This window comes from Nannobrachium achirus (genome assembly GCF_963921795.1).
Source record: "Nannobrachium achirus genome assembly, chromosome: 20".
NCBI lineage: Eukaryota > Metazoa > Chordata > Actinopteri > Myctophiformes > Myctophidae > Nannobrachium > Nannobrachium achirus.
In genome coordinates this window covers 17,237,073-17,259,753 of record NC_137827.1, presented here as the reverse complement: position 1 = coordinate 17,259,753, position 22,681 = coordinate 17,237,073, and the positions used below count along the sequence as shown (strand labels likewise).

Below are 22,681 nucleotides of genomic sequence, written 5' to 3'. Positions count from 1 at the left end.
AACACTGTAATAAGAAACTCTAAAACAATAGAAAGAAGTAAATGAAATAATTTGAACACTCATCTTTTATATTCTTTAATTACAATCTAAAATATGAACCCTTGTTGTAAAAAACTAAAGTTGTCCTTTAAGTGATTAAGTCATGATGTATTTTTCCAAGTTTGGGTCCCAGGGAGACACCAGATTTCTCTTTGGGTCTCGAGCTGAAAAGGTTTATGCCGTTACGTTGATAAGCCTGGGAAAGTGTGCTCCAGGCTATATGTCACATTGATAAGCAGAAGAACAAGTCATTCATCCATTATGCTTCCCAGGCCTGTCTGTGGCGATTAAACACTATGATCGTTATGATGCAAGAAGACTGGCTGACATCATTAAGATTCTAATGTTCTTTTCACACAAAACCACATCAGCATCAGCTAACCACATTTCTATCACAATGCGAGCAGGGGTCAAGAAAACAAAAAGTTGTGGAAACATTTCCAGTTAATTGTATTGCTTGGCAAAAACCGCAGCCTATCACCTCCTATTTTTATAATATATTTATATGACCTATCGCCTTCATGGGAGTACAGAAAATATTGGCATGTCAATGAGCAACACTTATGCTAAGTGCTGAGAACACTTTTCCAAGTACTTAACCCATTTAGAACGGGTACACATTTTGTGTATTATTATTTTCACGCTGTGAGCTTGTATATCTGCTATTTTTGAAAAAGTCGTGAAAATGTGTGCAAATCTTTGAATATATGTATTTTCAAAGCGAACGTTTGTAACTCAGATTTTGCTTCTGGGTGGTCCCTGGAACTACATATTTTGAGATGGGGGTCCGTGGCCAAATACATATCATTTTGGGGTCCTTCACATGAAAAGGTTTGAGAACCACTGACATAGTAGTCTCTCAAGAACAGACTAACTGAGCTCCAGTTAAGCGAAAAGTACCTTTTCTTTGACGATGGCTGGCCAGATTGCTGACATAGAAACATAGGTTTTTCAAAAATTCTTAGAGGGATTCAAAAGACACTTATAGAATCGGGTCAAAATTCTAATTTTCAAGATTTTTCAAAAATAGCAGATCTACAAGCTCGCAGCGCGGCACTCGGTGCCACGCTGTGAGCTTGTATATCTGCTATTTTTCAATAATTAAAGCATAAAATAATGATACACAATATAGTGTACCCGTTCTGAATGGGTTAATTAGTACATTGTTATTTGACACGTACTGACTGTTGCTACAGTGTTGCAACTATGTTGTCTAAATGGAAGGGTACACGATGGCCAAGTGAAAAGAAAATCGATTAAAATGCCTTATTTTAGGAAAGATTATGCACAAACAAGAAAAAATTCTCATGATAAAAAAATTGCACCCGTGCAAAATGAGCGGCGCAAACATGACACATGCATATCTCCTTATATGGGTCTTTCTGTCCGTGACGTCAGTTACTTTATGTGTGGTGATGTCTGTCGTTTTTAGGCCGGTGGCGGTTTTTGCTTGTTACTTTATGTGTATGAGCTATATGTTTTTTGGCAATAATCTTTTTGGGCTGACACACAAAGTGAAACGTACAGTAGGAGCGATATGCACCACTCAAAAGATAATAATAATAATAATAATAATAATAACTTGGATTTATATAGCGCCTTTCAAAAAACCCAAGGCGCTTAACAAAACAGAAACAAAACACATTATTGTCCAAAAGCCTGAGTGAATAAGTGTCTCTTCAGTGCGGACTTGAAAGAGTCCAATGTTGGCAGCTGGCGAATCGCCATGGGCCCCCTGGTTCATTATATGAAGGCATTCAAGACACGTTACATTGGTATTGAGAGTATTGTATTGTATTAAGTTGGATGAAATAATCGCTGTGTGGTTCTATATGGGCTGTGTCAATAATTTTGACAAATAATAGCTTGCAGCAACGTCTAAAAACGATACATTTGACATTTTAGCCAAGAGTATTAAAAAAAGAACTAAAAATAACTAAGTTAGGAAACCATGAACTTTAGTTCAAAATGTAGAATTATGAACTATGAAATGAACTAGTTCATTTTAGAAGTTTTGAACTTGAACTTGAACTAGTTCATGTTGAAAGTGAAACTTTCCCAACACTGACTGTTAGTGCCAGAGTGATTTTAAAGTACTCTAGCATAGATCTTATACAATACGAGTCCTTGACCGTTGACATGAATGATCTGCTGCGTGATGATGAGTCACATGATGTTAAGCTCAACAAGTGTCCGGCCTCACACAACCGATGTGAGAAGAAAAAGGCCCGTAATTGGAGACAAATTATCTTGGCACTGCACAAACTGGCCAAGGATCTTAACCCATTTAGGCCGGCCTAGCATTATTGAATGCTTTAACTATTGAAAAATAGCAGACATACAAGCTCATAGCGCGGCACTCTGCGAACTTGTAGATCTGCTATTTTGGAAAAATGATGAAAAATCATGGAGATACAATATTTTTTTTGAGATGGGGGTCCGTGGCCAAATACATATCATTTTGGGGGTCTTTCACATGAAAAAGTTTGAGCACCGCCGACATAGAAACATCTTTTTCAAAAAACCTTTTCAAAAAGGATTCAGAAGACACTTATGGAATCGGGTCAAAATATTCAAAGAATTGCACACATTTTCAAGATTTTTCAAAAATAGCAGATCTACAAGCTCGCAGCGCGGCACTCGGTGCCACGCTGTGAGCTTGTATATCTGCCATTTTTATTAGCTAAAGCATAAAATGAACGCAATAACGCGTGCACGGTCTAAATTGCTTAAAACCGTGAAATGTTCCCCCACCACATCTGGTACCACTTGTCGTCACCAAAAAATCTAAACTTGCTATCATTCAGAATACCGAGAAACCATGTCATCTCACAGAAGAAAGTGGGTGGCTTTTCATGAGATGTTTAATTTTTTTACAAAAATGTTTCAGATATCTTTGTTTTGACAACTGAGACATGCCTCGTCCTTATTGTTAACGGCATCTGGCCGCTCAACCTGATGCTACCGAAATGTGCAACGTGATTTCATAGGGGGTGCCCGCACACACGCACACGCACACGCACACACACACACACACACACACACACACACACACACACACACACACACACACACACACACACAAGGGGTCCCCCACAACCCCAACACACACGCAAGGGGGTCTTTTTGTGAAATGAATACTGTTTACGCTTTCTGTAGAGCGTCAGGTCTATGTTATGGAGCTTTGATATCCATTCACACATTTCTTCTGGGTTTAAAGAGTGGTTTGGGGCCAAACCGAGTCACAATCGCTTCACCGCTTTGCACGATAATATACGTGAGGAACGAGGGGTACGCTGAGACCTTGGGACGAAGTCAAAAACCACAAAAGATATTTAAATGTCCGCTACGTGACACAATCACAATATGCATTTCATTCCGTGTCTAATGAGAAAATGAAAACACGTCGCTCTCCCACATCCAAGTGTTTGTCTTGAGTGTTTTCTTTCTATAAGGCAGTTCTTCTCACGTAGACATCCAACCCGGTCTGTGGCTAGCGTTAAAAGTGCCTTGTCTAGCTGCACTCAAGACTTTCAACCGAGTGACTGCTGCTATGCATTAAAAAGAGGCATTTAAGTTATTTGGTGACAGCAGATGTTCCCTTTTTTCACGCTGCATGTTTAACCACTTGTCATGCCCTATTTTATACTTGGCCAGAAAATAGCGATTTTCGTGATCTTTGAAACATCTAAAAGTATTAGAAAATCTTCACCTATAATGACATACCCAAAACAGGGACGTCTAAAGTGGTTAAGAATCTGCACCCATCACTCAAATAATTGTGATTAACAATTGAATTGTGTTTTTGTCGTTGACAATAACTTTTGCTTGTAGGCTTTGAAGTTGCACATTGCAGATATGACACATAAACTAAATATACAAAGAAATGACATATTTGACAACTTTATACTTAAAAAATAACATTGATAGTGGAAATATCTACAAGCTCACAACGCGTCGCATTTTGTAGATCTGCTATTTCTACTGTTTTTGAAAAGATTGTATTTGATTAGACGATTATGTAATAATTGTGACAGCCCTACGTGCCAATCCTTGACAAAAGGAGGCAACCAGATCAATCTGGTCTGTCGCCAATGGGGTGGTTCGTTCATTGCAACAACAAAAAACATTCTCGAACAGAAGTCTGCAAGCCACTTCTCCACCTCCAATCTCCACCTGGATAAGGCTCAGCACAGTGTCGAATATGTCATCTCCATGCAGGGGTACCGTAGACAAATTCTGGGCCCTGTACACATCGATTCACTGCGGGCACCCCATGAATGTTCTTCATAGGCGGATTAAAATAGACATTTAGACTGGGAAGTGGGAACGCATTATTTATTACGCATTATTTTGTGCTTTAACTATTGAAAAATAGCAGATATACAAGCTCACAGCGCAGCACCGAGTGCCGCGCTGCGAGCTTGTACATCTGCTATTTTGGAAAAATCATGAACCTTTGTACAAGTCTTTGAGTATTTCAAATCCTTCTAAGGTTTTTTGGAAAACCTATGTTTCTATGTCAGTCAGCCAAAATGATATGTATTTGGCCACGGACCCCCATCTCTAAATATTTAGTTCCAGTTACAAATGTTCACTTAAAAAATACAAATAGACACATTCAAAGATTTGCACACATTTTCACAACTTTTCAAAAATAGCAGATCTACAACCTCGCAGCGCGGCACTCGGTGCCGCGCTATGACGCCTCTGTCTCCATAGCTGCATACAGTTCATCCCTACCAGAGAGACTATTTTAGGTACACTTTAAGAGATCTTTTTTTTCCTGCAGGAGCAAGCTCCTTCGCTGGAAAAAACGACCCCGGGAAATATCCTGATCTGCTACATATGTGGTTCATGTCGTGACAAGCCCGTGATGACTCTCTGCCTCTGGATGGAAGAAGCAGGCTTTCGACCCCTATCTGCCGGAGGAATGCACACAATATCCCCGACTTCAATATGAAGCGTAAATCAGGAACGCCGTGATTCACGACGGTATCACACTTCCAGAGACATGAGTGTTGCACTTGTACAGGGACAATTGCAGATGGCTCGATATTGATTCCATGCTCTGTGGAGTCTGCGCGGTGTGGGAGGTGAGCTATGAATTATTAGTCATATTGTGGAATCTCTAAAGGCGGACACAGATGTTAAATCTTCCTGTGATGCAGCAACTACTTACAGCTCATCGGGGACAGCTCCGACAAAGCCCTCCGCACTTAAATGTATTCGAGGGCTGCATATTTTCTACAGGCCACATAAACCACAACTAATATTAAACTTATTGTTTGTGTTTTTTTTTTACTTTGAGCTCATTCACTCCACATGATTCATTCAAGGTTTCCTGGAGATGCGAAACTATATAATGTAGCACAATGCCAGTCAGAGCTGAGGGGGGTGGGGGAGAAAAAAACTTAAAAAATACACACGCATGACAATGATTTACGGCACTGTATTTCATAAAACATTTCACAACCTCTCATTATGAGAATTTATTATGGAAAGGGGGTAAAGACACACACAACAGCAAGGCACGCTCGGGAGGTGAAACTAAACCCTTATCCAAATACGAGGGATCCGAATGAAGTCAGGAGCGCAGGGAGCGATCCCACGCACACCCTGGAGGACCAGGCTTCAGGGGTGTCACAAGGGGGGGGGGGGGGAGTGGGACTGAGTTACTATAGGGCCCAAGGTGGAGGAGGGGCCTTAATTATTTTATACTTTAACTATTGAAAAATAGCAGATATGCAAGCTCACAGCGCGGCACCGAGTGAAAAGTCGTGAAAATGTGTGAAAATCTTTGAATATATGTATTTTTTAAGCGAACATTTGTAACTCAAAATTTGCTTCTGGGGGGGGGGTCCCTGGGACTAAATATTTTGAGATGGGGGTCCGTGGCCAAACACATATCATTTTGGGGATCCCAATGAAAAGTTGAAGGACCACTTGACATAGAAACATAGGTTTTTCAAAAAACCTTAGAAGGGTTTGAAATATTCAAAGACTTTGCACACATTTTCACGATTTTTCAAAAATAGCAGATCTACGAGCTTGCATCGCGTCACTCAGTGAGCTTGTAGATCTGCTATTTTTCAATAGCTAAAGCACAAAATAATGGGTAAAAATGGGTTCCCAGTCTAAATGGGTTCAACCCCCTCCTCCCGCTATGAAGAACATTCCTTGTACCCAGGGCCCATAATTTGGTGCGACACCCCTGACCAGGGCCCTCTGCGTTGGTTCTGAACATAAACATCCGGAAGACAGGGAAAAGTGGACCAGCGTTCATATTACAGATCGTACCGTTACACCACATCGACGTCCCGTTTCTGAGGTAAAAGGCTAGAGTAGAACCAGAGACGAGAACACGTAGGCTAGCTATTCAGCAGGCCTCCCCCAAAGTCCCGTAGGCACGGTGTAAAGTCCATTACGCCTCGGTGGAAGTGAGTGAGTGATGTGCAAGTGCTCTGGACCCCCCAAATGCATCGTCAAGTGGCGCTCGGGGGGGGGGGGGGGGGGGGGGGGGGGGGCAGTTGCTGCGCCGCGTCGGTCACACACGAGGAGGCCTAAACTCCATTATTAATCTATTAAAACCGGGAAAGCAGCTGAGTCATTTTGAATTTTAGCCATGTTTTTGAGCGGTAGTCACACCGTCTCCTATACGTGGCCGGGTGTGTATGCGGCCGGCCGTGTATGTAGCCTGAGTCTGTATGTAGCCTTTAATACCGTTGCTGACCACACATGTTAAGGGAGGGGCGCTGTTGTTCAGGCAGTGCAGATACACAAGCTCACAGCGTGCCACTTTGTGCCGTGCTGCGAGCTTGTAGATGTGCTTTTTTTAATCGTGAAAATGCGTGCAAATCTTTGAATATATATATTTGAAAGCTAACATGTTTAACTCAAATCTTTGCTTCTGGGGGTCCCAGGAACAAAATAATTTTGGCAAGATTTAGGCCAAATACATAGAATTGTGGGGGTCCTTGACATGAAAAGGTTTTAGCACCACTGATAAAGGAGCAGGATTTAGAACAGTGTTTCTCAAAGTGGATTCCAGGGAGTCTGTGGGTTCCTTTAAGGGGGTCTAAATGGACCCATACAAGTCTTTAACTCTGACAGTGTACAAATGGATTTGTACACTGTCAGAGTTAAGGGGAGACCTTGACATTTAAAAGTTTGAGAAACACCGATTTTAGAAGAATCAGTGTCATGGTCTTAATGGGTTAAACGCAGGGTAGCTGTGTGAGCGCGTTCATGCGTGTGTGTGTGTGCGTGCGTGCGTTCATGTGCACGTGCGTGCGTACGTGCGTGTCTCTGGGCTTCCTGCAGCGAGGCCCTAACCCCATCGACACCAGGACTGGATTGATGAGGTTAAAGGCCCTATAGCCGCTCCTATGTGATTGCAGCTGGCCGGCTGTGAGGGACCAGACAAGGGGGAGCGACGCTTTCTGCTGCTTTTTTCTGGGGATTCCAGACAGACTCCCCGGGACGGGACCTCCTAGGCACTGTCCTGTCTATTCTCTTATGTTTTCACCAGGGCGCGTCAATTGGGTATGGCAAGGGGTATGCAGCTGCCATACCCTGGGTCCAGGGTATGGCCATGAATGTCTCTTTGTCTATCCGTGCTGGTTATAATGTTGTCAAATTGCAGTAAAATAACTACAAATGCAAAATTTAACAAAATGGTCACTTTAACAAGGTATTATAATTATATTCTCCACACTTGTATTCTCCCCATCTTGACAGAAAGATATATTCCCAGGTTCCGCAGGTCAGCTGCACACTGCACAGGTGCAATGCATTATTGTTAATTGTGGCACGTTTACTAACATGCCAAGTTTAGCTGCACTTGAACAACCGTTCCAGGCTGCCATATCCAGCCCAAGAAACCATAGAAACGTGGGGAAATAAATAAATAAATTTACTTCTTAAAATAAATGTATCATGCCTGTTGCGAAGGTATGGCAACATGACTGCTTCGCGCGCGTGCAAGACACCAGTCATGTTGCCATACCTTAGCTTTTTCTGAACTGACGCCACTGGGGAGCAACGGTTTCTGCTGCTTTTTTGGGGATTCCAGACAGACTAACCGGGACGGGACCTCCAAGGCACTGTCCTGTCTATTCTCTTATGTTTCGCTCTCCATCTCTCCATCTCCGTCTCTGCTGACACTGGACCAGATGTGGGACAATATTGATGTCTACACTGGATCACCCATGATGTCATGTGGAGATGGGGGTGTGTGTGTGGGGGGGGGGGGGGGGGGCTTTTTATTTTTTTAACCCATTTAGACCGGTTAGGTGTTGTTATTATTACGCAATATTTTATTCTTTAACTATTGAAAAATAGCAGATCTACAAGTTCACGGCGCGGCACCGAGTGCCACGCTGCGAACTTGTAGATTTTCTTTTTTTTAAATTGTGAGAATTTGTCCAAGTCTTTGAATAGTGTCTCCTAAATCCTAACAGGTTTCTGAAAAAAACAAAAAAACAAAACAAAAAAAAACATGTTTGTATGTCGGTGGTTCTCAAACTTTTTCATGTCAAGGACCCCCAAAATTATGTATTTGGCCAGAGAACCCCATCTCAAAATATTTAGTTCCAGGGACCCCCCCAGAAGCAAATTTCTAGTTACAAATGTTCACTTTAAAAATACATACAGTATATTCAAAGATTGGCAGACGTTTTCACAACTTTTCAAAAATAGCAGATCTACAAGCTCGCAGCGTGGCTTGTATATCTGCTATTTTGCAGCAGTTAAAGCATGAAATAATTCTAACCCCGTCTAAATGGGTTAAAGAGCGGTGTTGTTTTCGCTGACGGCTAATGCGAAAATCACCCCCGCCATAATCGTGTTTTCATTTTCGGTCCCAAGAAAAAAAAGAAAGAAAGAAAATAAAGGAGGAGAAGAAGGAAGGAAAAAAAAAAGCACCACACAAGCAATGAAGCAATCTGCGTGGGATATCTGTAAGGCAAACCCGGTTACCATAATAACATTAAAACAGATTAGTGTGACACGTCCCAGTGTGCACAGGCTGTGGGCCCCGTGGTGTGTGTGCTGGGAGAGAGAGAGCTGATGGGGGGGCCTGACCGACTGAGTCAGAGGCGTCACACCAAATTCTGGGCCCTGGGTACAAGGATTCACTGCGGGCCCCCCATGAATGTTAACTATTGAAAAATAGCAGATATACAAGCTCACAGCGCGGCACCGAGTGCCGCGCTGCGAGCTTGTATATCTGCTATTTTTGAAAAATCGTGAAATTGTGTGCAAGAAACCTATGTCAAGGACCCCCAAGATAATATGCATTTGGCCACGGACCCCGATCTCAAAATATTTAGTTCCAAGGACACCCAGAAGCAAAATTTGAGTTAGAAATGTTCGCTTAAAAAATACATATATTCAAAGATTTTCACAACACATTTTCACAACTTTTCAAAAATAGCAGATCTACAAGCTCGCAGCGCGGCACTCGGTGCCGCGCTGTGAGCTTGTATATCTGCTATTTTTCAATAGATAAAGTTATTAGGGCCCCTCCACCTTGGGCCCCAGTAACTCAGTCCCACTTTCCTACCCCTTGTGACGCCCCTGGACTGAGTCACCACGCTCACTGAGGGGTGAAAGCCAGTTCACAGGCCGCTCTGGGGACACTCGGACAATGTACCCTAACCCTAACCCGTCACAAGGGGGGGGGGGAAAGTGGGACTGAGTTACTTGGGCCCAAGGTGGAGGGGGCCTTCATTATTTTATACTTCAGCTATTGAAAAATAGCAGATCTACAAGCTTGCAGCGCAGCACTCTCCGCGCTGCGAGCTTGTATATCTGCTATTTTTGAAAAGTCATGAAACTGTGTGCAAATCTGTGAATAATATGTATTTTTTTAAGCGAACGTTTGTAACTCAGATTTTGCTTCTGGGGGGGTCCCTGGATCTAAATATTTTGAGATGGGGGTCCGTGGCCAAATACATATCATTTTGGGGGTCCTTGACATGAAAAAGTTTGAGAACCACTGATTTAGAAGAAGGATTTAGAAGACATTTATAGAATCGGGCCGAAAATATTCAAAGACTGTTCACGATTGTTCACGATTTTTCATAGTAGATCTACAAGCTCGCTCGATCTACAAACTCGCAGCGCGGCACTCTGTGCCGCACTATAAGCTTGTATGTCTGCTATTTTTCAATAGCTAAAAAAAGCTAAAAATAATGGTAAAAGTGGTTCAAATCTAAAGTAACACTGGACTTTTTAGGGGTCTTGTCCTTCATAACCTCAAAATGCTTCCAAACCTTAGACTTTTTTTGAGACATGTTTGCTTTTTAGTTTTTAGATAGCTGCGACTGTGCGATACAAACACTCCTCCACGCATGGCCTTCCTGCTAGTTTACCGCGCATGCGCACCCCCCAAAAAATAAAAGAAATTGACGGAATCGACTCAGGGAATGTGAGTCGACGTCAGGCTCATTTTCCGACGCGTCGATTCGTCGATTTTTAGAAGACAGGCCTAGACTGTGCAGCTTGAATGAGCGTATGCACAGGAGAGGTGGACTTGACACACGAGGTGGGGTTGTATAAACATGCCATCATAATAATCTAATGACAAGGAAAAGAAAACTGGGTTCCCCAGCTGACAAACGTTGCTGATCCTCAGACCGGAGGGAAGTTCATACTGTACGTCAGCGTGTAATACGTGTGTGTGTGTGTGTGTATGTGCGCGAGTGCGTGGGCGTGCGTGTGTGTGCGTGTTTGACAGCAGCCAAGCAGATGGATGAAAAGTAAGTGTACACGATTATTAATAGAAGTGAAAAAAGCCCAAGCCAATCGAGGCCAAGATTGCAATACTGACTACTGCAATTTTCAAATCACAAGAGGCAGTGTAATTTTCGTTGGCAAGCGTGCCGTTTCAGACAGTTCGACATGAGACATTCTTGTTGCTGTGCACAGTCTCCTACGAAACCAATTATCACATCCTTCACTGCAGTGGAGCTACAATACTGGACTTCTTTTAATGAATAATGTGAATGAATTATTGTAACTGATCTTTGTGTTACCCCATTTAGACCTGAGAGTGAGACGATTCTAAAAACGCCTTCTAAACCTTCTAGATTATGTTAGAGTGGTTCCCATGACATCACAACATACAATATATTTTATGCCCATACATGGAAATCCCTATTTGAACCAGCCACACAGATATGGGCCATGTCTTGGCCATCTGGCCAGTGATATATATCGATGACATCAGGGATCTTCATATATGGGCATAAAAGGGATTCTGGGGAATACCCATATATGGACTTTTAAATAGGGGATGTCACCTGTGATGTCACAGTGATGTGTCAAGGGAACCAACCCATAGACTGTAAAAATGTGTACACAAACTGCTTCGCGGCTTCGCGTCTACACGCAGACAAGCTGTGACATTCGGTCGCAATAATCTAATATATGTGCAGTGGTTGCAGATGGTCTCCCTATACTATTCTACTGAGACATTGGTGTAGGACTCTTATTGGTTGACAATATCAATAACACAGCTCACCGGACTGGACACTAGATGTTTTGTCTATGATTAATTCATTCATTCATTCAAACTTAATTTAATTTCTTGGAATTACATGCAGAGATTACAAAAGACAAAACACAACATGTTATCTTATCTTTTCCCGAAAGATTGGCTATATCTGGCTTGTGGGAGGGACCTATTTAACAAAAACATGACAAAAATCATAGAGGCGATGTCCGATCGACCTTACATTTGAGTCACACATTGAGGGGCCTCTACACAACACAGAGCCAGAGTGATTTCACAAAAAGGGGACGCCACAAATGTTAAAAGTTACTGATTGTTGCATGATTTCTTTCTTTTTTCCCCCACCAAATTAGGTACACATGATCCCGTCATTTGACAAAGCTTTTTGATATCCCATACTGTTTGCCTGTAATTGGCTTTCCAAAATGTATTTAAAAAAACAACCCCAAATTGGAATCGCATGTTGAGGGGCCACACTATAGAGTGCATGCACCTCCAAAAAACACTTTAACTTATGACCATATATGCTGCGCCACAAATATAAAAAGTTGAACCAGAAGGCATTTGACACCGTAAATCATTCTATTCTGATTGAGAAACTAAAAGCCATCGGTCTTGACAGCGCAGCAGTGAGTTGGATGCAATCTTACCTGGTGGGGAGGGAACAGGTGGTGGAGATTAACGGTACCCTGTCCCCCCCCCCTCCCAGTAAGCTGTGGTGTTCCTCAAGGTAGCATACTGGGACCTCTGTTGTTCCTAATATACGTGAACGACATGGCATCTGCTTGTGACTGCATGCAACCTGTTCCTGTTCGCGGATGACTCGGCTCTCCTAGTCTCGGGCAAGGACCACTTGCAGGTTGAAAAGACACTTAACTCTGAACTAAGTAAGATCTGCACATGGCTTAACGACAACAAATTATCAATTCACCTGGGAAAAACTGAGTCCATCCTCTTTGGATCAAATCATAATCTCAAAAAAGTCGATAACTTCACAATCAAAGTGGGTGACAAGGTCATAACACGAAAAAAACGAAATCTCTTACTTAGGATGTATCCTTGAAGCTAATCTTTCCAGCGAAAAGATGACTTCTAAAGTAATAAATAAAATCAACCAACAAACTCATTTCCTACAGAGGATCGCCCCAATGGTCAATTTCAACACACTGAAGACCATAGCTGGTGCAATAATCCAGCCCCTCTTTGACTACGGAGTCCACGTATGGTATCGTGACGCCCCACAAGCCCTAAAAACTAAACTCCAAACAGCCCAAAATAAACTAATTAGGGTCCTGCTTAACCTTCCCTATCAGACTCACCTCACCGCTACTCACCAATTAAGAGTGGGGTGGCTCAGAGTAGATGACAGAGTACAGCAACTTGCAATGGGCCTGGTGGACAAGATACACTACACCACTATGATACCCAAGTACCTGTCAAAATACTTTATAAACATTAAGGATGTCCATAATTACAACACCAGAGGCAGCGCCACAGATCACTTTCAACCCAGAGTCAAAACCAACAAAGGGTCAAACTCTTTTTTCTGCTATACCACCAAAATGTGGAAAGCCTTACCGAAGGCCATAAAGGAGTTTGGATCACTAGCATCCTTTAAAATTGCCCTGAAAAACCACTTACAGGCAGCAGCCGTTCGCAACTGGTAAAAAAACGAACCTAGCCCAACCCTACCCTCCCCTGCCCCTTCTTTGTATATACTTACTGTTTGTTTAGACTTATTGTTTTCCTTTTTTTGTTCTCTCATTTTATTTTTCTTTACATATCTACTGCATAGTACTGTGTTCTATTCGTCTGTCATTCAATGTTATATGAGATACTTTAATGGTTTCCTGTGGAAATAAGCTTAGTCTTTTCCTGGATCTCCTTTTAGTAGACCTTGTATGATGCTGAATCCATTGCAAGCATTTGTTTTGCACAAAAAAACATTCATTGGCCCCAGAAAACGCCAACAAAAGAAGATTTTTTTGATGACTCGCTTGCAAGTTGCAATGGATTCAGCACCATGACAAACCCCTAGTTAGACCCCTCACATCCTACTTAAAGCTGTTTTTTCTGGGTATTTTCCTCCTGTATAGAAAGTCGATGGGAGCCCAACTTGATTTGGCCACTGTGGGTATTTGCAGTGAGCAGATCATGGTAGATTTTTTTATCCTGGCTAGTAGACCTAATTTCCTAACAGAATCAGTTGAAAAACTAAATAATACAATTTTGTCCAAGCTGAGTGTATTTTTTCCCTAGATTTACTAGACTTAGTGCCCCTTTCCAGTTGATATCGAAGAGTAATATTCACTGAATGTGGGCATTGTGCAGCTCTTAGGGGGGGTAGATTCACTGGGAACCGCTGACTGACTGCAGGCATATTTGACAACCTCACGTCAGGCGAACCATTAGATCAGGACGCTCCTCTTAGGGCTGCTGTGCGGTTGGTTCCGATTGGAGCCCAGGCATTCTTGGGCTCTCCTGGGTCAGGCCTGTTAATGAGTGGCGGACAGGGGCCCACGCGGGACCCAGTGCCGGGCCAACTCCTCCACGCTCCAAGGCAAACAAACTGAGGCCCCGTTTTAACCAAACACATTGTTCTGGGCCAGACAGAGGGGAGTAGAGTGCTAGCGCTGGGGCAATATTTGTGCCGCTGATACCAAAATAAAACCACCGAAGGTTTACATACCTCTCTCTTTGTGGGACAGTGTTTAGGAAACGCTATTTGGGTTGGAAGCGGCCGTACATGGGAAGATTTTGTAACATCATGTTACATCGGAGAAGAGGGGTGGGGTGGGGTGCCAGGACTGGGAACATTCTAGGGCAGGGGCTTTCAAAGTGGGTGACGGCCGGGGCACCCTGGGGTGCCGCGACGGCAGTCCAGGGGTGCCGTGAGATCATTTGATAATATTCAGAATTTATTTGGACACTTGAAAAATATTTAGTATAATTTTAAACTTGAATTACAAAGTTATTTTCAGTCAGTTTTAACCAAAATGGCTATTATTTCAACGTTTTCCTCGCAACATAATCACTAAAATATCGTCACTGTCGGGCAGAAACCTTGTATCTCCAAGTTTCAAATGTGTACGTCTTTTGGTAAAGCAAAGTCCTGCTTCATCATACAAGACGGTCGCACAAAACAAGTGAAAACAGCCGATCTACAAGCACACAACGCCTCATGTGTACTTGTAGATCTGCTGTTTTCACTAGTTTAGTACATTTTATAGACGATAAATACAAAACGAACGGTTTTGGACATACAAGGTTTCCACCCGACAACGACGATATGCTATAAATATAAGGTGCTGGGAGTGAAAATTATAATGTAGGGGTGCCTCGGATTAAAGAAATATTTATGGGGTGCCCTGAGAAAAAAAAAATTGGGAACCCCTGTTCTAGGGCAGTGGTCCTCAACCTTTTCAAGCCGTGACCCCCAAAATAATCATATTTTAACTTGGGACCCCCAAAATAATCACATTTTAACTGGGGACCCCCGCACAAGCACTTGGAATTGTAGGAGTTGGCATTACATTTGGTTTGACTCGATCATTGTGAAAATAGCCGATCTACATGCTCACAACGCCTCGCGTTGCGAGGCGTTGTGAGCATGTAGATCAGCTATTTTCACAATTTCAGCCTCTAATATTTGACAATTTGACCAATGCTTGACCAGAGGTACTAAAAAGGTCTTGAAAGTTCTTAAATTGTCACTTTAAATACGTGCAGATACCCTCTATACACTTCAACTTTATGTTGGTTTGTTCACTGTTAAGTGAGAAAACACTGTTAACATTTAGCTTAACATCTGGGGACCCCCCAAAATAATTTGGGGACCCCTCTGGGGGTCCCGACCCACAGGTTGAGAACCACTGTTCTAGGGTACAGAGAAGAAAGCTAGGCAGCATTTCACTTGATTTATCATACCTGCGGGGACGCAAACTGGCCCGGCTGCGTCGCTGAGGCAACGACCTCTGGCTCTCCTTCGAGCCACGAAATCTTCAAGGGGTTTTCGTTGAATCCGCTCTCGTTCTTAAATGCCAATTCCTGAGGACACAAAACAACTTGTGAGCATCGCCTGCCAAGAGGGTGTTTTCCATTCTTTCTTTCTTTTTTTTTGTCGGTAACTTTAGAATCCCATGCTCTTTCTCCCCGGACGGTGTTCATAAAAGTTTTGTTGTGTCTTTCCCTCTTGACCTTTGTGTGATGTGTGATATTAGAGCACTGGTGAAAACAATGCACATGCAAACATAGGAGGAGGGTGAACTCCTGCTGCTGACAATCCCCCCAAATCATGTAGAACGAACATTAAACTGTTCTGTATTCTGTGTCCCCGTCCTCCCCGACCTCCACTTGAAGCAGCTTGGGATGGGACGATATGAAAATTTCATATCACGATTATTTGTGACCAAAGAAATTGTGATTTATGATATTATCGTGATAATCAAGATCAGTTATCCTGGGGCGGAACGTTTGCCAAAAAAATAGCTGATCTACAAGCTCACAACGCGTCGCGTTGTGAGCAAAGACATTTGATAGAGTGGGGGAAAAAAAGTATCGAGTACCTTTTACCTATTATAGAGGGTTTAAGTGGTACCGGATATGCAGCTCGGCAAATAAAAGGTGAATTGATCCCAGTGCATGAAGGAGGATGATATCACGATAAATTAAATCTCCACGATACGATTATAGAGTAACAAAGTCATGATGTGACTCGCTCATCCCCCGGTTCCAATGAAGTAATTCTCTATGGAGAATAACATTGAGTCATCTTAAAATCGTGTCATATAAGCATTGTAGTCCAAAAATAAACAAACGTTCTTTGCGATATTGTCGGCGAGGTGGCTCTGTGTGGTTTATGATAGTCAGTCACTCATATTTGATAAAGCTTGTTTCTAGCAAAACTGTAACTAATTCGGCAACAGTAACATTAGCGTTTTCTCACCATCAGTTGATTCTTCATATCCATATGAGTCAAACTGCTGAGATAATTTGTTTATAATTGGAACACAGTTCTTATATGACGCGATATGAAAAAGGTCTATGGGAATTCAGAATGGGGGAAGAAAACCGCGAACCAGGTAGGATGTGTAAATTACGTCACACTTCACTACTCTATCGTGAGTGTTTATTATCACGATAAACGATAAACATCGCGTATCGTCCCATCCCTAGAAAGCGGCGCTCAGGCCCTGAGATGTGCCAGGGTAGACCACAGACCATGAGTCCGTTTTCCCCCCGGCGGGACGGCTAGATATGTCCTCTGGAGCGGAACCACGCGACGTGGTGGAGCACCACAACAAAAACGGCACACCATTATAACCGAGGGCCCCGAGGACCCAGACGCTGGGGAACAATGAGGCGGCTCAAGTCCCTTCCGTCTGCATGGTTCCCATCAGTGCCCAGACATCGCCACGGGACGAATGCAGTGACTTCTGGGGGCTCGCAGTCGGGGGGCTCGGGGAACGGGCAATCAATGACACTTGTCATACTTGGTAATAATCAAGTCGAGGTTCGCGACGGATGGCAGCGCTGGCGACTAGGTAAACAGATCCACCCAGGGACGTGCTGGCTGGGCCCCTGATTCAGCCCGGGAAAAACAGTTGGAGAGGCCCTCATTGCGCGCTATAGAGAGAGAGATCTCTCTCTATAGCACTGCTGCTACTCCAAGATTTGCCGTTTCAGATCATGACAAGTGACAAGCCAGTGGGCCAATTACTGTACATGAGTTATATTTCATCGTTGTCGGGTGGAAACCTTGTATGTCCAAAACCGTTTGTTTTGTATTTATCATTTTAAAAATGATTTAAACTAGTGAAAACAACCGATCTACAAGCACACAACGCCTCGCACCGCGAGGCGTTGTGTGCTTGTAGATCTGCTGTTTTCACTACTTTTGTGCAACAGCCTTGTATAATGAAGCAGGGCTTTGCTTTGCGAAAAAAAATGATACATTTGAAACTTTACCGACATTTTACTTTACATTTTTTCCTAATGGCCGGCCTGGACCGGCCGGGAATGAAACGGCCATTTGGGAGTTGTCCTGCTTTTCCCAATGGCCAGCACGTCCCTGAGATCCGCCATGCAGATGGCACGCCTCGAGAGGCATTTTTCGTTCGGGGGAGCAAACAGGCTCGAGGACAATGTCTGGTCGTAGAGTTAGGTACTTACAGCTGCTCTGACGGTTGCAAACTCGACCACAGCACTTCCTTTCTTCTTACTCGACACAAGCACATTCAAAACATCCCCGTACTGGAGGTGAAACCAGGAGAAAGAGGGAAAGGAGAAGGGAGATGGGAGAGAGAGATGCAAAACATTCAAATTAGTATTTCCTGTCACAGCGCAAACCATGACCATGGAAATGGAAGCAAACACAGACTTGAAAAACCCCAAAACAATGGTGAATACAACAGCCGTCTGGAATAAAACTCGGGCATACAATATGAAGTCTTCTTTGTCTCCGTAAAAGCTACATCTCAAATGGCACAATGTGAATGTGCTCTCTCACGTAAGGGAAAACAATCCAGGCAGTCACAATGACAAAGACTAATACTGCTAATGTGACCTTGTGATATTATTTCAAAACTAAGAGGACCCTGGGACATGTCAAGCATGCTAGAGAGGTCATGGTTTTAGCTGTCCCTTGCAGTGCGAGACCCGGCAATGAACCGTGATGTTCTTGGATGGGAGGCTGACATGAACCATGGCCCTCGTTCAGTTCACTGCCACTTAGACTGAGCACAGGGATGAAGGCTCGGACGCCAAGAACTCAGAAATGGAGGCGGGGGGAAGTGGCTGGACAGGGTCTGTGCCAGGGCTGTTAAAACCCTTTTAGAACGGGTACACATATTGTGTATCATTATTTTGTGCTTTAACTATTGAAAAACAGCAGATATACAAGCTCACAGCGCGGCACCGAGTGCCGCGCTGCGAGCTTGTAGATCTGCTATTTTTTTTAAATCGTGAAAATCTGATTTTTTTACCCGATTCTATAAGTGTCTCTTGAATCCTTCTAAGGTCTTTTGAAAAACCTATGTTTCTATGTCAGCTATCTGGCCAGCCATCGGCAAAGAAAAGGTCCTTTTCACTTAACTGGAGCTCAGTTAGTCTGTTCTTGAGAGACTACTATGTCAGTGGTTCTCAAACTTTTTCGTGTGAAGGACCCCCAAAATGATATTTATTTGGTTCCAGGGACCCCCCCAGAAGCAACATTTTTGTTACAAACGTTCGCTTAGAAAATACATATATTCAAAGATTTGCACACATTTTCACGACTTTTTCAAAAATAGCAGGTCTACAAGCTCGCATGAGCTTGTAGATCTGCTATTTTTCACTGGTTAAAGCATTCAATCATTCTATGCCTAAATGGGTTAACTGACCCCTCTGTCCAAGAAGATGGACAGTGGAGGAGGAGGAGAAAGAGGAGGCTGAGACTGGGGGAGGTGAATAGCTGATCCCTCTCGCATGAAAATGACAAGCGGAAAGGATTGTTGGCCCACTGTTGCGTTCCTCTGGGTTTGTTCCCGTAACCGTGTGTGTGTCACCTGAAACGGAGGCCATCCGTCATTTAAGATGTCCCCCCCCCCACCACACACGCACGCACGCACACACACAGAGCTAAGAGAAGAGATCTGGGAGCAAGGAGGAGACAGCTGAGAACCTCATTCCTGGGAAGTCAGGCTCTCTGGGAACGGGGACATGTCAGGAATGTTAATGGAGGGTCGAGGACGCTCCGGAGCAGGCCAAAAGCGACAAACGAGAGTCTCCGAAGGCCCCTATTTCATAAAATCTAAATATCTTAATATGTCTCTTTTTTTCCCCTCCCTCCAGAGAAGATGTAATAGTTTTGTGCGGCCAAAGCACATAAAGCGTGCGTACAAACACAAACATACAGAGCAACTCGCTTTCCCACACAGGGGCGGCTAACCTGCCACTCATCCAAGCTTGCCACGTCAAACAGTAAAGTTTTCCTCCTCAACTTCTCTCTCCGTAGTTAAGAATTTAACCCTCAAATACCTGGAACGCGCCGAGTCGTGTTAGATTTTAACCACTTCAACCATTATTTTATGCCTTAACTTTAGAAAAATAGCAGATATACAAGCTCACAGCGCGGCACCGAGTGCCGCGCTGCGAGCTTGTAGATCTGCTATTTTTGAAAAGTCTTTGGATATCTTTGACCCGATCTTTGACCCGACTTCTAAATCCTTCCTCTTAATCAGTGGTTCTCAAACCTTTTCTTGTCAAGGACCCCCAAAATTGCAGGTTATTTGGCCACGGAGTCCCATCTCAACATATGTTGTTCCAGGGACCCCCAGAAGCAAATATTTGAATTACAAATGTTCGCTTTTAAATAGATATATTCAAAGACTTCAAAAATAGCAGATCTACAAGCTCGCAGCGCGGCACTCGGTGCCGCGCTGTGAGCTTGTATATCTGCTATTTTTTTATAGTTAAAGCATTCAATAATTCTAGGTCTAAATGGGTTTAAAAACACTATTCATATGTGTAGTCTATATTCTGAGGCCCTGCGCCCCCCGCCCCGCCTGAGGCCATATTGATTCGAGTGCGTGCGGGAGAGAGATTGAAGTTAGTGACACTTTGCCCTTCTCCTGGTTCCGGGCCGGGCCGAACCGACCCGCCCCACCACGGAGAACCCTGTGGCGGTTCACATGCAACAAGGTGGTAGCAGGGTTGCATGAGAAGAGCACATTTCCGAGTGACTCCCTTGGCACCGCTAAACTTGCCCGGTAACAGGGGGCACTAACAATGCTGTGCCGTGGCTTTAAAAGGGCACCGCAACGTTGCCCTCAGCACTTTCACTGCAACAAAACTTAATGGGCCCTGTTTAAGGGGGAAGAATAAACCCACGCACAGGGCTGATGTCATGCAGACCTCGGATGTAGCCGGACATGGGCAGGTTTTGTTTGTGTACAGGCGCTTGCAGGTCTGAGCTGAGGGTGGGAGTGTGGTAGTTTGGACGGGGGGTTGGGGGGGGGAAGGGTCGGGACTTTACATCACCTGTATCAAGTGTGTTTTTGCACCATCTACTTGTGGCGGTGAGTATGTTATGTTTTAGGGCAGTGGTTCTCAATCTTTTCTGGCTGGAGTACCCCCTTATATTGTACCCCATTCCCTGACTACAGAAAAATGGACATCAAAAGTCCAGTTCCAATGCCAATACGTTAAAAATAAAACAGCATAATGGAAAATAAACATTGCTTTCTATTCAATAACTGTTACTACTAGTCAAGCTATTGGTTTAGACATTTACAGATGAGCAGGTTCACACAAACTCTGTCAAAGTTTTATCTGTACCATAACAGTAAAATACTGTACATATTCCAATTTTCCAGTTCTCCACCTCACATACCCCTGCAGTACCCCTGCGTACCCCTAATTGAGAAACACGGTTTTAGGTCACCAGTGTTGTTTTTGACAGCAAACTTTGATTTAGTTTTAGTCATAGACTTTTGAATAAAATGTCATTTAGTTTTAGTCATAATTTAGTCACCTGAAAAGTTTTAGTTTTAGTCTAATTTTAGTCGACTAAATATCATAAGATTTTAGGCGACTAAATCTACAGTTGATTTAGTCAACTGAAATGTATTTTGCTGAAAATAGCAGATCTACAAGCTCACACCGCGTCACGCTGCGACACGTTGTGAGCTTGTAGATCTGCTTTTTTCAGCACGCAACACCTGAGAGCAACCAAACATAAAATGACTATCTTCTCTCCCTAATGTTTTAGTCTAGTCTAGTCTTATTTTGTTGCAGCTTAGTTTTATTTAGTTTTCGTCAGTGAAAAAAACACAGTCGACAAACATTTTTCGTCATAGTTTTAGTCGACGAAATCAACACTGTAGGACACGCACCTTTTGAAGAAGTCTGTGGAGAATGTCTTGAGAGTATCCCCCGTTAGACTCGTCCTCTTTTTTACACTTCCACTTCAACTAGAAAGAAAAAAAGGTCAGAAGAGAAATGTCAATATTATTTTAAGAAGATAATTGTTATTTGGACATGTCTTCATGTAGATAGCAGTAGCACATCAGAGTGAGACACACTGGCATTGTCTGGCTCTTTAGACCAGTGGTTCTCAACCTTTTCAGGCTGTGACCCCCAAAAGAATCAAATGTGAATTGGGGAACCCCACCCAGACAAGCACTTGGAATGTACTGTAGGTGTTGTTGACGTATTACATTTAGTTTGACTCTGTTCCACAGATAAATATTGTGAAAATAGCAGATCTACAAGCGGCGCTGTGAGCTTGTAGATTGTCTATTTTGAAAATGTTTGCCTCTTTCTTAAATTGTTTGACCAGTTTTTATAGTACAAAAATATTATTGAACTCAAGTCTCCATTGCGAGAGTAATCAGTAGGAAAAAAAAATTGGGGGGTGAACTACATCTTTAAGGCCATATTTAGGTCATATCTAAGCAAGATGTATAGTAGGCCACGCTTCAGATCCAGGACATTTTTGGGGACCAAAAGCTAAGCTCCAACACCAGATGTCGCAGCTTAGCTACAGGAGCACCACTCAAAAGGTCTTAAACGTAATTAAATTGTGACTACCACATTAATTTTGCAATATACAGTATGTGTGTGATTGTATGTACTATAAGTCTTTTTGATTGTAAACCTGAAAATATATAATACATTTTGTAAAAAGAAGGTCTACTGCTCTATCAATAAAGCCACTAATCTAGCAAAAATAGCTGATAACAAGGTTACAACGTGTCGCATCGAATGAAATACGGTGTAAGTGAATAAACTTTGTATTTTTCATTGGTAAATAAAAAACTAACGGAGTGATAAGTGTGATAGCAAGTGTTATAGGGCATTGGTTTTCAACCTTTTCAGGCCGTGACCCCCCAAAATAGTCAGTCATATGTGAAGTGGGGGCCCACCACCCTGACAAGCACTTGGAATTGTAACTTGTGAGGATTGACTTGAGGCTTTATATTTGACTCGGAAAATAGCTGATCTACATGCTCACAACACGGTTTTGAGCATTTAGATCAGCTATTTTCACAATTTTTGCCTTATTTCTTAGGTAATATTTGACAATTTGGCCAACGTTTGAGTAGTTGTTATAGTATACTGTAGTTTGTTGATTACTTTTGATCC

The 22,681-nt window shown here is 43.0% G+C and overlaps 1 protein-coding gene across 2 annotated transcripts in view; it reads right to left on the bottom strand.

Annotated features, from left to right (window-relative positions):
- Positions 1–22,681, bottom strand: part of dnajc17 (DnaJ (Hsp40) homolog, subfamily C, member 17) — a 337,059-nt gene that overhangs the window by 283,273 nt on the left and 31,105 nt on the right. For both annotated transcript variants that reach the window (XR_013963140.1, XM_080750698.1), the window contains exons 8-10: positions 21,430–21,507; positions 17,729–17,809; positions 15,485–15,604 (exon numbers count right to left, since the gene is read on the bottom strand). Coding sequence is in view for 1 of the 2 variants with exons in the window: in XM_080750698.1 (XP_080606824.1) it covers positions 15,485–15,604; positions 17,729–17,809; positions 21,430–21,507 (279 nt within the window). In the remaining variant the exon portion in view is untranslated. The remainder of the gene's footprint in view (positions 1–15,484; positions 15,605–17,728; positions 17,810–21,429; positions 21,508–22,681) is intronic.